The 17,500-nt window shown below is 43.9% G+C and overlaps 1 protein-coding gene across 7 annotated transcripts in view; it reads left to right on the forward strand.

Annotated features, from left to right (window-relative positions):
* Positions 1-17,500, forward strand: part of LOC123512033 (transmembrane and coiled-coil domains protein 2-like) — a 110,062-nt gene that overhangs the window by 29,251 nt on the left and 63,311 nt on the right. For 2 of the 7 annotated variants that reach the window (XM_045268185.1, XM_045268183.1), the window contains exon 1: positions 13,175-13,227. Coding sequence is in view for 2 of the 7 variants with exons in the window: in XM_045268184.1 (XP_045124119.1) it covers positions 245-467 (223 nt within the window). In the remaining 5 variants the exon portion in view is untranslated. Of the gene's footprint in view, positions 1-244; positions 468-1,833; positions 1,929-13,149; positions 13,228-17,500 lie in introns of those variants that run through there. The other 5 variants (XM_045268188.1, XM_045268184.1, XM_045268186.1 and 2 more) reach the window with 5 other exon arrangements.

Genomic DNA, 17,500 nt, shown 5'->3' on the forward strand with positions numbered 1-17,500 from the left:
ACCACAGGCAGCCTGCATGCTTCCCCGCCTCACACCCTAACGCCCTCACACACACACACACACACACACACACACACACACACACACACACACACACACACACACACACACACACACACCTTCAAACACACACCCTCACACGCCACAGTCTGCCCTGCACGGCGCCGTTTCCTGAGACGTGGGAGGCAGTGACCGTTTTCTGTGTCGCCGTCCGTGGTGGACTCACCTCTTTTCTCCGCTACAGGCAGCAGCGGCGCGCGGCGAGTTGGTGGTGGCGGCGGCGGCAGTGGTGGTGGTGGAGGCGGCGGCGGCGGCGGCGGCGGCGGCGGTAGTGGTGGTGGTGGCGGTGGTGGTGTTGAAGAACCTGGGAACAACTCTAGAGGTTCCTCCCCCGCCCGCCCTCTCGTCCACACGTCCACGCCCGTGCACTCTACGCCGCCCACTCTACTGAGACACACTCATAACCTGTAAGTACCGCCCGCGCCCATTCTTGCACCCCCGCTCACTGAACCATCGCCACTCGCTCTCACTTCACTCTCACTTCTCATCTTAGCCTCCCCAGTGCATTGCCTGCCTCGGGGAAGTAAAGTGTTCAATTGTGGTGATAAGATGAATAGAGAGAGTCATAGTGGTGATGGTGAGTGAGTGGTGAGTGTGTCTTGCATTCCACCTCATGTGTGTGTGATGTACTGGTGCCGTAAACTGGTAAGTACTTGTGTTTTAACTTGTGGTGGTAAATACTTGACTTAAATGGCGTGGTGTAAGTCTTGTAAAGTGTTGAAGTGACGCGGAAGACACAAAAGTTTAAAGAAATGTGACTGTGAGGCAACGTAGAGTTTTGCAGAGAGTAACTACGGAGAGCTGGTGTGTAGGATACAGTGTCGCGGCGTTGGTGTCAGGTGTAGAGCCACGGGAGGCGAGACGCAAGTTTAAAGTAAGTGAAATGTGGCTGAGAGGTAGCGTAGACTTTTACGACTGCCTTGCTCGTCCTCACCGCGCCGTGCCCCGCCCCGTGCCGGCCCGCCCCGCCCCACCCCGCCCCATTCGCTCTTGATGACTTATTCTCTGGTGATTGTGGTTGTAGTGCTACTGGTGGTGACTGTGTTGTTGTTGTAGTGGTGGTGGTGGTGGTGACTGTTGTGGCGGTAGTAGTTGTGGTTGTGGTGGTGTTAGCTTACTTTTGGTGATTGATTTGACTCCCGCGAGGGTTTAGTGAGCTTGGTGAAGCGGAAAGTGCTTCTTAGTGCTGAGTGGATGTGTTCTGGAGTTTGGACGTGTCCTGAAGACTTGGGCGATGGAACACGTGAGGTAAATAATGTAAAAAGGAGATAATAAATAAATGACTTAACAAATAAATATAAATTTTGTATTTTTTAAAATTCTAAAATGATCAGGAAGAAGAAAAGGTTGATAAAAGAACAATGAGTAAAAATGACAGCATTGTAGTGATGATAACACCACTTGTATCGGTCCAGGGAATAAAATGAAAAAAGAGAAGAATAAAATGCGTAGCAATATATTAAGAAGATAATTAGAGAAGTCTTTTTTCAATACAAGTTTTCACATATATATAAAAAAAATAAGGAAGGAAAGAGGATGGCACATTTAGATTAGAAGAAAATATTGATGTATTAGAAGTAAAAGAGAAGGAAAGTGACTTAGGATACAAGGGTAAGGTAAACAATTCAAATCAATAAATAAGAGAGACTAATCTTTGCATTATAAAGTGTGATAGAAGAGTAATGGTGTGGAGGAAGACGATCCAGCGCCGCGGCAGGTGTGTGGTGAGAGGGAGTGGGCGGTTGTGGTGAACACCTGTCTCTTGCACAACAGGTGATGCAGAAGGCCAGCACGCCCACGCCAGGGAGCCTCCGCCGCCCGCGACACCCAGCGCTGGTCAGACAGTTTTCCTTGCCGCAAGTGTTAAGGTGAGGCGGCAACCCTCCCCGCCCGCGCCGCCCCCCTCTGGCTAGGTTGATGTGTCTCGTCCCCGCCTGTCTATCTTATCACTGTCTTTTTATATATTTTTCTGGCTCACTTTTACTTCGCCTGGTCGCCTCAGCCCCGCCCAGCCTCGCCCCCGCCCCGCCCCGCCCCGCCCCGCCCCGCCCCGCCCTACACAGCCAGCCAGCCCGCCCGCCAGCCGCTCCGCCCTCAGAATTCACACGAACAGGGTTAATTAAGTCATATTAACACCTCTCTTGCTCGCCCACGCAACCTCACCGCCTCCATTAGTGCCCGCACCGCCGCACCTCGCTGCACACACACACACACACACACACACACACACACACACACACACACACACACACACACACACACACACACACACACACACACACACACACACACACACTGGAGATTAGATAGGCAGTCAGACATGAAGGGATAAGGTATACACACACACACACACACACACACACACACACACACACACACACACACACACACACACACACACACACACACACACACAAGGGCGTGGCGGTTACGTGGTGGTGAGGTCTCTCGTGTCTTTACTGAGTCATGCACTTTGCACTCTCACTCACTCACTCACTCACTCACTCACTCACTCGCTCACTCGCTCACTCGCTTACTCTGTCGCCTCGCAGCCTCTCGAGACAGGCGTTCTCTTGTCCTCCTCGCTTCCTATGCCGCCGCTGTTGTTCTTTGCTGAAGTTACTGGAGGACATTGCAGCGTCTTGGTAGTATTGCACCTCTCACAACACCACTCACAACACCTCTCAACACCACTCACAACACCTCTCAACACCTCTCACTCCTTGTCTCTCATTTTCTTTCTGTTTCATGACTCGTATCTGTTTGTTTTAAGTTTCTCTTTGTCATCTCTCTCTCTCTCTCTCTCTCTCTCTCTCTCTCTCTCTCTCTCTCTCTCTCTCTCTCTCTCTGAATTGGTTTAATTTATTTCTTCTTTTACTTTATCTCTTCATTTCTTTGTCTCATGTACATTTTTTTCCTCTCTTTTTCTCTTTCCCTTGACTTTCTCTTTTCCTTTCATTGCTTCCTGCTTCCTATTTAGTCTTCTTTCTCTTCTCCTTTTTATCTTTTTTTTTCTTATCCTCTTTAGACTTCCTCTTTTTTCTTCCTCTTCCGTCTTTTTTTAGACGCTGTTCCTTTCAAGCCACGCTCTCTCTCTCTCTCTCTCTCTCTCTCTCTCTCTCTCTCTCTCTCTCTCTCTCTCAAACAACATTCTTTCATTTATCACATATTTTCGTGTCTTCTTCATTTATTATCATCTCTCCTACTTCGTTCTAGTCATCTGGTCTTTCATCTCGCCCTCTGTGGCACTTCTCTGGCGCTACATCTCATCTGTGGCCGCCGTGATAGGCAAGAGCCCGTCTGTTAGATGACGGTATTCATAAACACTTTGCTCTCTCACCACGACGATTTTCAAAGGCTATAAAGATGATGAGCCGGGTTGTCAAGCCTGTTTTCTCGTGTTAATAGTGCTGTGATGTTGTTGATCTGTCTTTGAATCAGTGATAGCATCCTTAACCGGTGTGACTTTCATTGGAGGCTATTTTGAGAGGCCATAAAGGTAATTAGCCGTGTTGTCAAGACTTTCTCCTATTATTAGCGTAGTAATCTTGTTAATCTATCGTTAAATCAGTGCTATCACCCTTAACAACCAGCGTAACTTTTATTATAGTATTTCAAAAGGCCATAAAGATGCTCAGCCGGGATGTTAAAACTGTTTCTCCTGTTAATAGCGCAGTAATGTTGTTAACCTGTCTTTAAATGTGATAGCAGCCTTAACAACCGGCGTAACTTTCATTAGAGCATTTTGAAAGGCTATAAAGACGTTCCTCCAGGTTCTCAATACTTTTTCTCTCCTGTTAATAATGTAGTAATGTTTTCAATCTGTCTTTAAATCAGTGGTACCAGCCTTAACAACCGGGGTAACTTTCATTAGAGCATTTTGAAAGGCCATAAAGATGTTCCTCCGGGTTGTCAATACTTTTCTCTCCTGTTAATAATGTAGTAATGATGTTAACCTATCTTTAAATCAATGACAGCAGCCTTAACTACCGGTGTAACCTTCATTAGAGCCTTTGGAAAGTAGTGATGGTGTGGCGCAGAATTGTTTTCCTATTACGGTTTAAAGTCCCGTATTTAGAAACGCTTTGCTCTCTCACCACGACTGTCTATCAAAGGCCACAGAGTTTGTCAGCCGGGTTTTCAAGAGCGTTTTGCCAGTTAACAATGTAGAAATCATGTTAATCTGTCTCTAGAATCGCAGAAACACGTGCAAAAATCAATGAACCTTCAAGTAGAGCCTTTTGAAAATAGTGTAGGTGCAGTGAGAAGCGTTTCAGAATACTGGTCAAAGTCACCGCTAAGCTTGAGTCTCCCCTAAACGCGCGGCCGACCCCAACGTTCTCTCTCACTCGTTTTCTGCTGCCAACGTTGTGCTGAGGCGAGAGAGAGAGAGAGAGAGAGTGTGTGTGTGTGTGTGTGTGTGTGTGTGTGTGTGTGTGTGTGTGTGTGTGTGTGTGTGTGTGTGCGCTCGCCTTGCTTATTCTCGCCTTTCGTTTGGTTGTTCTTATTTGCGCTTTTTTTTATGTTTTGTTGTTATTGTTTTTGTTTTTCGTTTTGTTTTGTTTGTTTGAATTTTGCTTTCGTTTTTATTTCGCTTTCCTTCTTTGCGCTTTTTTAGAATTTTTATATATTTCAATTGCAATTTGTTTTTAATTATACGTTTTTTTGTGTGTATTTTCCTCCAATTTTATGTTTATTTCTCCTTCATTGAACATATATATATATATATATTTTTTTTCTCAATTGATATCTTTCTATTTTATTTACATTTTTCCGGTTTTCTTTGTGTATCTCTTCAATTTTCTATTTAAATCTACCTTATCGTGTTTTCTCCCTCCATTTCTCTACGCGTCCCTTCATAATAGTAACTGTGGCCTCCATCTATTGACGTGTATTTACATGTTTACCCCTTCCCTTGTTAGTGAGCGGAAACCAGACACTCTGATCCCATTGAGTATCATGACGCGTTTCCATATTCGTTCTACTTACTGCTTGGTGACTTTATACAGCTTCAGTAACTTATGTGAGGGATTAAAATAGTGAGGACTGTGGCCATTAATACTCTGACCTCCGTGGACCCTTCCTAATGTCAATAATATGATCTAATCAACACAAATCTCAAGTTAACCCTTTTAGTACCAAGACGCCGTCCCATATTCACTCTGCTTACTGTTTGGTGACTATACAGCTTCAGAAACTTATGTGAGGGGTTAAAATAGTGAAGACTGTGACCATTAATCTTCTGACCTCTATAGACCCTTCCTAATGTCAGTAATATGATCTAATTAACACAAATTTCATGTTAACCCCTTCAATACTGGAACACATTTTTTACCTTGAGATTTGTGTGCGATTAGACCATTTTGTTGACATTAGGAGGATCTATGGAGGTCAGAAAATGAATGGCCACAGTCTACACTATTTCAATCCCCACATAAGTTTCTGAAGCTTTATAAAGTCACCAAATGATAAGCAGAATGAATATGGAAACGCGTCACGGCACTCAAGGGGTTAAAATGTGTCCCAGTATTGAGTGGGTTAACTTGACTCCTGTGACGTGCCGAGACTTGTTATCCTCCTCGCTGATTGGTTGGCCTTGGTAGCTCTTCCCTCACTGGTACAAGCGCTGGATGACGTCAGGCAGCCTTGTATGGGGTGTGTGTCCGTTAGGCGAGCTGGTGGTGGTGGTGGTGGTGGTGGTGTGTTTGAAGTTATTGATGTGGTGGTGTTATTGGTGTTGGTGGTGCTTGTGTGTTGATGCTATTTTTGTACCACATCACCACCCTCACCACAATCACATTCTTAGTACCAGAACTCAACACCACCATTTGGCTCTAACACCACAAGTACTGCAACACCACATTACTAGCACCACATCACCACCACTGCGCTTCACCATATAAATTAATGTCTTTTCTACCAATCACTTCATCCTACGCTCTCGTATCGTATCCTAATCCTACATTAAAAGATTCCTATCCTTTATTATCTTACCCTACTTGAGTCCTAATACTTGCTCCAATTTTTAGTCTACCCTCTACTTCTTTACTAACATATCCAGCATTATCCCAACCTAACTCACAGTATTTAGACAAGTTTCAATGCCATTTATTTGAGATTCAGTATTAAACAGTTATGTATATCCATTTAATCCTTCAGTCGTACGTAACATTACCACACACACCCTCTGACCTTCTCCGCCGCTATTCCCAACTAAACTCCAGTATTCTAAGAGGAGTGAGTGCCATTCGTTTGAAGTATACAATATTAATTAACAGTTACGTGGACAATTTAATCATTCTGTCCTTACCTTACCCCATAACCAGTATTTTGAAACACTTCCGCGCCTCACAGCACCTTCACTATTTTCAAAGGGCTTTAGTTGAAGTGACACGGTTTGTAATAAGGATGTTTCTGTAATTCTAGTGACATATTAACAAGTTTTCTGCATTACCAACTGGGAAAATGCTCTTTAGAACTCGGCTTACCGTTTGAAGTCTTTGAAAATGGTACCGGTGAGAGATGGAAGCGTTTCTAAATATGGCTCTGTTTCACACACACACACACACACACACACACACACACACACACACACACACACACACACACACACACACACACACACACACACACACACACACACACACACACACTGACATTTCCATAATATTCTGCAGGACTTTTCTCTGCTGTTCTGTTCTAACTTAACCTAACCTAACCTAACCTAATCTAGCTTTACTTAAACTTTCTCTCCTGTCCTAACCTAACCTAGCTTTACCCAAACGCATCTTCCTTTAACCTCTTGCATTAACATGACCCTTCAACCCGTCACGTGACCTATAAGTGACCTCAACTGATATATCACACCACCACCACCACCACCGCCGCCGCCATTTTAACCTTCACCCTTCACGTATCATCAGAGAAACGCCAATCCTGTTTTTTATTAAAGGTCAGATTAACGCAAAGCACAACACAGCACAGCGCCACACTTGACATTACGTTCGTATCCTGTGAGTGTGCACTGGGGCGTTGGGGAATCCTTTTCTAGATATGTGCTGTCAGTCTGTCAGTCTGTCAGTTAGTAAGTCAGTTAGTCAATCAGTCAGTCAGTTAGTTAGTTAGTTGGTTAGTTATTTGGCTGGTTAGTCAGTCTGTCAGTTAGTCAGTCAGTCAGTCAGTTAGTTAGTTAGTTGGTTAGTTACTTGGCTGGTTAGTCAGTCTGTCAGTTAGTCAGTCAGTCAGTCAGTCAGTTAGTTAGTTAATTAGTTGGTTAATGAGTGAGTGAGTGAGTCAGTCAGTTAGTAAGTTAGTTAGTTAGTTAGTTAGTTAGTTAGTCAGTCTGTCAGTTAGTCAATCAGTCAGTCAGTCAGTCAATCAGTCATTCATTCATTCAGTCAGTCATTCAGTCAGTGAGTTAGTTAATTAGTTAGTCAATCAGTCAGTCAGTCAGTCAGTCAGTTAGTTAGTTAGTTAGTTAGTTAGTTAGTCAATCAGTCAGTCAGTCAGTTAGTTAGTTAGTTAGTCAGTCAGTCAGTCAGTCAGTCAGTCAGTTAGTCAATCAGTCAGTCAGTTAGTTAGTTAGTCAATCAGTCAGTCAGTCAGTCAGTCAGTCAGTTAGTTAATTAGTTAGTCAGTCAGTCAGTCAGTCAGTTAGTTAGTTAGTTAGTCAATCAGTCAGTCAGTCGGTTAATCGATCTTTTCTTTCTTCACTGGTAAGTAAAAATTCTCCTCCTCCTCCTCCTCCTCCTCCTCCTCCTCCTCCTCCTCCTCCTCCTCCTCCTCCTCCTCCTCCTCCTCCTCCTCCTCCTCCTCCTCCTATACTTCGTCACTCTTCTGTCACCACAAACAACAAATTGACTTAAAGGTCTTTTGGTATTTGGTTGTCCTTTTGCAATCCTTAAGTTATCCTTCATTGCTGCCAAACATTGCAGGATATCCTTATGTCACGTTACCTTACACACACACACACACACACACACACACACACACACACACACACACACACACACACACACACACACACACACACACACACACACACACACACACACACACACACACACTACTTTGTGTTCAGCGCCAGTTATATAACAAGAGTGACTGACGTGGAGGCAAACATTCTGCACCTTTTATGTTTTTTTTTTACTCACCAGAGCAACTCAAAAACATGCTTCACCCACCCTGGCGTCGTCCTCCATCAATACACACACACACACACACACACACACACACACACACACACACACACACGTCATAAAACTCCATCCCTTAAATGCCTGACACACATTCAAGCTTCAATTCTTTATTTTCCTCTACATTTTTCCCTTCCTCCCTGGAAATATAATACTTTAAATACTCTTCCGCGTGACTTCCGCATTAGCGACTTTGTTTTTCCTCTATTTCCCGCCACTCTTTACCTCAACACGACCTCTACCATCGCCTTTAACTCCCTTTCCTGCCTCCCACACTTCCCTCCCTGCGATGTGTCTCTTATTGCGTCGTTGTGAATGGTAACTATGCTTCATCTTCCCTCTTGTTCATCTCACGGTCTTTTCTCCTTGTTTGTGTCTGCTGACGTAAAAACTCTCAATATTATTCACTGTAGTCTTCAGTCTTGATTATTCTGATGTCTTGCTTTTTATTACTTGTCTATTTTTTTAATTTTTTTTTTATTTCATTTCTTCCAAGGACTTGCGTGTTGGCTGACTGGCCTCTTACAGTTTCTCTTACGTTAATGTCTTCCTGTATTCTTTCATTCTTTCCTCCTAAATGAATACTCGTCTTGCATATACGAGGCCCATTATCTGAAACGCTTTGCTCTCTCACCATCACTGCTTTCCAAAGGCTGTCCTTCAAGATAGTCGTTTTTTTAAGAGTATTTTTTATGGTTCTGGTGATGAATTGGCAGGATTTCTAGTTTATTAAGAGGAGAAATTGTCTTGAAAACCGTGCTAGTTGTCTCTGTGGCCTTGGAAAATTGTCGTATTGAGAAGGGACTGACTAAGGGCGTTAGTCTTTCACCCTCTCCCTTCTCTCCTCTCATACAATATTCCACACTTAACCACTTGTCTCACTGATGCAGAGGTTATGTACTGTCGTTCCTCCAACCACTCCATTTGTAAGCCACTCAGAGCACTGTCTCCTAATCTGAGTCGCGTCTTCCTTCTCTCCTCTCATACAAAATACAGTACAGTCACACTTGTCGCCACGCCATCTCTTACTCATGCAGCAGTGAAGCGGTGCCGTCACTCCCTCATCTCCTGCATAGTGAACCCCGCTGCTTTCTGGCCCATATTCAAAAACGCTCTTCTCTCTCACCACGACTATTTTCCAAGGCCACAGAGATGATTAGCGGGTTTTCAAGAGTGTTTGTCTAGTTAACAATGTAGAAATCTTGTCATTCTGCCTCTAGAACCGTAAAAACACCTTAAAAAACTCGTGTAATCATAGATAAAGCCTTCTAAAATAGTGGAGGTGAAGCACAGAAGGGTTTGAGAATGCGAGTGATTGTCTAGTAGTCCTATCTTCTCTCCCTTCTCTCAGACTTAGCCGTGTCTCTAACTAATGCAGAAGTTAAGCACTATTAAGCACTATTATCCCTCCTTCATCTGTTCCATTAGTCACTCCTGCATAATATTCTCTAGTCCTATATTATCTACTGTTCCCGCCCTATATTCAATACTCCACAGATTCACACCTTCAACTAATGCAGTAAGTTAACCAGTCTCTTTTCCCCATCCATACACTTAGTAATCCCTTCGCTACTTCTCTCCAGTTCCACCTCTTTCCACCTTTCCACACAGACTCACACCTTCACCTAATGCACAAAGTTAACCAGTTTCGTCTCTCCATCCATACACTTAGTAATCCCTTCGCTCACTCCTCTCCAGTTCCACCTCTCCACCTTTCCACCTCCAGGAGTTTATATCGAAGCATTCTCCACTGTTGAATCCTTCCTGTAACTTTCCTACTTCGTCTTGTAAAGTTTCGTGGTGTGGGGTTTGTTTTTTTGTGCGTCTCTGGGGGTTCGGCAGCTTATGTTACCGAGTGTTGGGTGGTGAAGGATGAATGGACACACAGGCCGGCCGGGAAATGTGTTAGAATGTTGTGGAACTGTTCATCGAGTTATCAAGGTCACCCACTACTTCTACATACACGGACTAGCCTTGCCTGTGTGTGTGTGTGTGTGTGTGTGTGTGTGTGTGTGTGTGTGTGTGTGTGTGTGTTGGTCGATAATGCAATTCGTTTTCATCCATGTTGACGATATTGCTGTGATGAAAGTAGTAGTAGTAGTAGTAGTAGTGATAATTATAATGGTAGTAGTAGTGGTAATGATAGTAGTAGTAGTAGTGGTGGTGGTAGTAATAGTAGTAGTAGTAGTAATAGTAGTAGTAGAATTCTTGTTGTAGCAATAATATTAGTGAATGACAAACTTTTAATATAAGTAAGATAATATTTCCCTTCACTTCTTTGTATCTTTTTCTTCTTAAAAAAAAAAAAAGAGAACAAAAGATACACCAAGAAACTAAAAGTGATACAAAACTGCTAAACTTTCTCCCGCTCGAGTCAAAGAAAACGTAAATCTTCAACTCCTTTAATGGGTGACTATAGGAAAGACGCGGGCATCCCCACACAGCGTCACTCCCGTTCTGTGACTCAACCGCGGCCGGCCACTGCCTTCCCCGCTCTTCCCTCTGGCCACACCTCCTCTCTGTATTGAATTTATCGCTTCACACACAATTATACCCACCGTCTTCTCCGCTGTCGCTGTAAATTGCTATTATATTAATCCTGCGTGTTTTCCTGCGTGTTCTCATATGTCAGTGTGTGTTTGTGTGCGTGTGCTTGCCTTGTTCTCCGCCCCACAGCGCTCTCAGCTTCCCCCACCTCCTTCAGTCTTGCTTCCTGGTGAGTACAAAATGACAAGTGATTATTTTGGGTGTGTTTCTCCTACAAGTTGTGTGTTTTTGTGTTTTTCTGTGTAATATTGTGTCTATATTTCTCGTTAGTGGAGGAGTTGAAGAGGATAGCATATGTTTGGCTATTTGTTTCCTATTATTGATGATGATTTTTTGTATTTATTTATTTTTTTACATGTTTAAATGCAGGAATGGAAGAGGTAAATGTACTGCCACCATCTTTTCCAAATATTTGATGACATTTTTTGCTTTTTTTTCTTCCTGTAGTTAATGTATATTTTATGTGCTTCTGAGATGACGACAGGGAAAGAGAACAGATAAAGAACAGATTTGCCCGACTTTCCACACAGTTTTCGCATTTCCACCTCGTCTTGTCAGTGCAGAGTAAGGAAAGGAAAACTCAGTCTTTCATTCTCTTACTGATACTTTTCCTAATGCACCTCAAAAGTGACGAAATGAAAAAAAGAACAGATTTACCTCTTCAGTCGACAGTTTTCACATTTCCACCTTGTCTTGTCAGCGCAATGCAAGGAAAAGGAAACGATCTCATTTCAACCTCTCAATCTCTCAGTGACACTTCTACAGTATCGAAATAAAGAAAAAGAGAACAGATTTACCTCTCTTCAATAAACAGTTTACACATTTCCACCTTGTCTTGTCAGTGCAGAGTAAGGAAAACGAAACGATCTCATTTTTTGCTCTTAGTGGCAGATTCCTTGCGCACCTCTACAGTAACGAAATAAAAAAGAGAACAGATTTACTTCTCTTCAGTTAATAGTTTACACATTTCCACCTCGTCTTGTCAGTGCAGAGTAAGGAAAAGAAAGCAATCTCATCGTTTCATTCTCTCACTGACAGTTTTCCTAATATACCTGTAAAGTGACGAGAGGAAAAGGGGGGACAGATTTACCTCTTCAGTCCACAATTTACAGATTTCCACCTCGTCTTGTCAGTGCAGAGTAAGGAAAAGGAAACAATCTCAACCTTTCATTCTCTCACAGACACCTTACCTTTCAACAATGATAAAAGGCAGCATTATTTACCTTTCATTTCCCAGCAGCGGTGTGAATGTTTGGCCTTTCCCGTGCAGTGATGACAGATCGGTAGTTATAATAGTAAATAATTCAATCTCCCTAGTGGATTTAGTCTCATGCCCTGAAAAAAAAAGTTAATTACACAGGCGACTGAATCCATATCCTTGTGTGTGTGTGTGTGTGTGTGTGTGTGTGTGAGAGAGAGAGAGAGTGAGAGTGAGTGAGTGAGTGTGTGTGTTTTGGGTGCTAGTGAAGTACATAAAATGAGATTGATGGGGAGAGGAGGAAGGGGAGAAAGAAGCGTAGAAGGAGGAGTAGTAGGAGAGGAAGATGAGAAGGAGAAGGAAGAAGAAGGAGAGGAGAACGAGGAGGTTGTGATAAAGGTAGGAATGACTGGAGTGGGAACGAGTATTGGCAAGCGAGAGAGAGAGAGAGAGAGAGAGAGAGAGAGAGAGAGAGAGACTGGGTGAGGGACATAAAGAAAATTGTTAATATAAATAGAATCAGAACGGGTACTTATCAGGCTTCCATTTTATTATTATTATTATTATTATTATTATTATTATTATTACTATTACTATTACTATTATAACCAAAGTAGATCATCTGGCTAAATTCCCTGCGCCACAACAAGGAGGTCACATGGCGCCCTGATGTGACCTAATATCGGGGGTCATCGGGTCATATTCCGGGGTCACGGTGACAAAGGAGTGTGTTTGGGTCACGCACAAGGACACTAGAAGAAAGGAGGAGGAGGAGGAGGAGGAGGAGGAGGAGGAGAGCAAGTTTTAAGAGGGTGATTTAATGATGATGGAGTTGAAGGAGAGGGAAAAAAAAAAAAAACTAGGTGAAAAAAAAAAAAGTCCACAAATTATCATACTGAAGACGTGGTTTAATCTTCACTTAATTTTTTTCCTCCTCTCTTCATCTTTAAACGTGGCAGTGAGCCGAAAATAAACAAATAACACGTTTTTCTCCTTATTTTCCCTGCGGTGTGAAATGCGTGAGGTGTCAGAGAGAGAGAGAGAGAGAGAGAGAGAGAGAGAGAGAGAGGGGTGAGTGGGCAGGGCAGGGCAGGGAGGAGCTATGCGGACTAGACTAGAGCGACCGAGCCAGTCAGACAAGCTAGGCGGAGAGAGAGAGAGAGAGTGGAGTGCGTGTGTCAGTGTTCTCTCAGCAGTGGGGAGGGACGGACGCTTGACTCGGCTGCGGTATAACCCACACACGCTTCCTTTACCTCACTGTCACTCATTGCTGGCCTTCCACCGCCCTCTCCTTCCTTCACACGCTTGATAAGTACGTGACGTTAGGCCTGGGTGTGGTGACAGGCGCCCAGACAGTGAGGAAGGCGAGGAAAGAGGCGTGTTATGGACAATTGGACACGTGTGGGTGGGTGTGACAAGGCTCCGTGTCCCTAAATAGTGTTTTTCTCAATGGTCTGTGAGGAAATCGTGTGACATGTCTCTGCGTGTTTTGTATAGAGGAAAATTGTGTGTAGTTTTCTATTTTTTTCGTCTTCTCTCTTGTCATTTTCTGTTTCTTTGTTGTCTTTTTTATTCCTCCTCCTCCTCCTCCTCCTCCTCCTCCTCCTCTCCTTCTCCTCCTCCACCTCCTCCACCTCTCTTTATCTTGTGCGTGTCCTGTATAGACGAAAATTGCTCTTCTTAACTTACTCTTTCAATTATTTATATTTTTTTCTCATTTTCCGTTCCTTTCTTTTTCTTCCATCTTTTCTTGGCTTCCTCCCGTCTCTCTCTCTCTCTCTCTCTCTCTCTCTCTCTCTCTCTCTCTCTCTCTCTCTCTCTCTCCACGTCCCTTCTCCCTCATTTATTGGTGTCTATTATTCTCTTCATTCCCCATCGCTTATTTTTAGTCTGCTTTCCTCTCTCTCTCTCTCTCTCTCTCTCTCTCTCTCTCTCTCTCTCTCTCTCTCTCTCTCTCTCTCTCTCTCTCTCTCTCTCTCTCTCTCTCTCTTCTTCCTTTCTTTACTCTTCCTTTACCATCCTTCCTCATCTTCCTCTTATTTTTTTTCTTTCCTATTTTCCTTCTATATTACGTCTTTGTTGATTTTTTGCCTTCTTACCTTCTTTCATTATTCTTGTCCTGTCTTGTCTCCTTTCCTTCCTTCCTTCCTTTCTTCCTTCCTTCCTGACTTTCTTCCTTCCTTCCTTCCTTCTATTACTCATCCTTTCTCTCCCTCCTGTCTCGCTCCTGTTCTTAAATTCTTCCCTCCATTCCGTATTCCCTTCCTCCTCCTCCTCCTCCTCCTCCTCCTCCTCCTCCTCCTCTTATATCTTCTTATATTTTCTGTCATTCCTGTTGTAAAATTATTCCTTTTATTCTGTGTTCCCCTCCTCCTCCTCCTCCTCCTCCTCCTCCTCTTAGATCTTATATTTTCTGTCATTCCTGTTTCGTTCCTGTTCTAAAATTATTCCTTTTATTCTGTATTCTCCTCCTCCTCCTCCTCCTCCTCCTCCTCCTCCTCCTCCCATTCCATCACGTCCTCCCACTATCCTCTCTATCTATCAGTCTATTGGAGTGAGACAAGCGGACGGTGATCCCTCGCTTGCAGCACAGTGCCAGCGGGTGCCAGACAGTAATCCTAGTGCTGGGAGTGCCAAGGAGAGCCAGTGTCATGGAAGGGAAAGATGCAGTGCCTGTGATACGTAAATAGTGCCACGGAAATGGAGCACCGAGGCACCGCGAGGCGTTATATGAGCGTTGCTTTCTGGAACTGTTGATGAAATTGGTTGGGAAATGGTGATGGGATGTGGAAATTCTCTCAAACTGGTGTGAATTTGTGAGATTCTATAGAAAAAAAAAATGAAGGAAATTAATAGAAGTTAGACGTGAGATTAGTGAAAATGTGTAGAAAAAATGTATTTGTGTGTGATGCAAGTCCTGCTTTGTGAAATTAGTGGGAATATTGATGGAATAAGGTGTTTGTAAAGTTATCGACGAGAAGTGATTGATAAAAGAAGTAGAGGGAAGAATATAGAGTGAAGTGATGCAGTGTGCGTGCGTGAGTGCCACATTGATAACCTGCTTGTGTGTGTGTGTGTGAGAGAGAGAGAGAGAGAGAGAGAGAGAGAGAGAATTGTGCAGTGTCATGTCCAGTAATAGCGTGGCCAGGTAACATAACACAAGGTAACATGACACCAGGTGAGAATTGACATCGAGCACTGAGTCCTTTTTTTTATTTATTTATTTATTCATACCACTCTAGGCTTTTCACGGGAATTTCTGGGCTAAAGGGGATACTTTTTGTGGTACCTCCGTTGCCCCGAGTGAGGAAGCCCAACCTAGCCTCGGACCGTGGACAGGATTGGAACTTGTGCGCTTGGAGACCCCTCGGACCCCAAAGCGCGCAGGGTTCCACTGTACCACGGCGGCTCCTTGTATACCATTTCTGAGAGAGGGAAGGAGTGGGTTCAAGCTGAATATTCTACTGTTTTCTCGTTGCTTTGTTCAGCTTGGAGAAAATATAACTTGGAAATAAGACCGGAATTTTGCCTTACTTGTTCATTGTGTCTGTCTTAAAAAAAGGAAGGAAAAGTTGTTTGAATGTGAATTTTCATGTTTTTTTCCTTATTTGTCTAGTGAAAAAGAGGGATAAAGAGTGACGTTTGAAGATAGAGTTCCTTCTTTGTATTTTTTTTTTTTTCGTGTTATCTTATTGACACTAAAAAAAAAAAAAACGGAGAGGAAAAAATGTGACCCTTGCAGCAAAATTTTCTACTATATTCTTGTTGCCTGACACACACACACACACACACACACACACACACACACACACACACACACACACACACACACACACACAGACAGACAGACAGACAGACAGACAGACAGACAGACAGACAGACAGACAGACAGACAGACAGACAGACAGACACACACACACACACACACACACACCTGTCGCACTCAAACAGGTGTGTCGGGTCAGAAACGTGATGTGGGGGCGCCTGAGACCGCTTCACCTACCTTATGTAAAGTGACCTTGAACGGAGCGATGTGGCCAGGTGTGCCTCAAGATGGGACTGTTTCAAGTGTGTCAAGGGTGTAGCTGTATCAAAGGGTTTACTGGGCGCTGCGTCAGAGTGTGTCAAGGGTGTGGGTGTATCAAAGGGTGTACTAAAGACTGTATCATGGGTGTGGGTGTAGAGGAGGGTGAGTATCGAGCCGTGAGTGTCTGACAGTGTGTAGTTAGAGGTGTGTCAAAGGGTGTAGGTGTATCAGAGGGTGTCAGGGGCGTGAGTGTATCGTATCAAAGGGTGTATTGAGGGGTGTGTCAGGGTGTAGGAGTCTAGGTGTGTGGTGGGTGTGCAGAATGGTATAGTTGGGGAAGGTGTAAATAGAGAGAGAGAGAGAGAGAAATTATGGGGGGGTTAGGGTGTGTGAGAGCGTACTTAAACTGGGCGTAAGTGGTGTGTGTGTGTGTGTGTGAGTAGGAGGTGTGGCTAAGTCGATGGCTGTTTCTTAGAGAGAGAGAGAGAGAGAGATAAACATTTCCTATTCTAGTCTTTAGTTTCTCTCTCTCTCTCTCTCTCTCTCTCTCTCTCTCTCTCTCTCTCTCTCTCTCTCTCTCTCTCTCTCTCAAGCTTGTATTCAGATCCAGACCTCTTCTCTTTTTTCCCCTCCCTCTCCCTTCCTCTCCCTCCTCTCCCTTCCTCTCCCTTCCTCTCCCTTCCTCTCCCTTCCTCTCCCTCTCCCTGATTGCCTTCCGAGGGTGTCTCCAATACCTCCCTTTGTCACCTTCAGAGTCACAGAGGCCCGGCAAGGTGACGTTCTCCCTTTATTCTCCCTTTCATCTCCTTTTCATCTCCACTCAATCTCTTTCTCATCTTCCCTCTCTCCTGTGTATTTTTCTTTTTAATTTATCTCTTTCTCCTTTGCTTTCTTCTATATTACATGTCCTTGTTTTCTCCTCCTCCTCCTCCTCCTCCTCCTCCTTTCTTTCGTAATTTTCATCATATTTGCTGTTTCTTTTTCCTTCGCTTCATTTTTGAGAGATACTGGAATTCTGAGAGCTGAGAGAGAGAGAGAGAGAGAGAGAGAGAGAGAGGGGAGGGAGGGAAGGAAGGAGGAAGACAAAAACGTTTTAGTCCTCATCCATTTAAACGCATGACTCCTCATTATCTCTCTCTCTCTCTCTCTCTCTCTCTCTCTCTCTCTCTCTCTCTCTCTCTCTCTCTCTCTCTCTTATACGGAAGATGTAATGAAGGATAGGAATTCGGGAAGGAAATATGAGAGAGAGAGAGAGAGAGAGAGAGAGAGAGAGAGAGAGAGAGAGAGAGAGAGAGAGAGAGATATATTCCGAGTGTTAACATGAGCGTAATTGTTCTCTCTCTTCCCTTTCTTTCTCTCCCACTCCTCTCCTCTCCTCTCCTCTCCATACCTCCTCTTTATCTCTCTCTATCTCTCCCTCTTTTTTTCTCCCCCCCTCTCTCTCTCTCTCTCTCTCTATTGTTTAAAGTGGGA

This window comes from Portunus trituberculatus, chromosome 32 (assembly GCF_017591435.1).
Source record: "Portunus trituberculatus isolate SZX2019 chromosome 32, ASM1759143v1, whole genome shotgun sequence".
NCBI classification, from domain to species: domain Eukaryota; kingdom Metazoa; phylum Arthropoda; class Malacostraca; order Decapoda; family Portunidae; genus Portunus; species Portunus trituberculatus.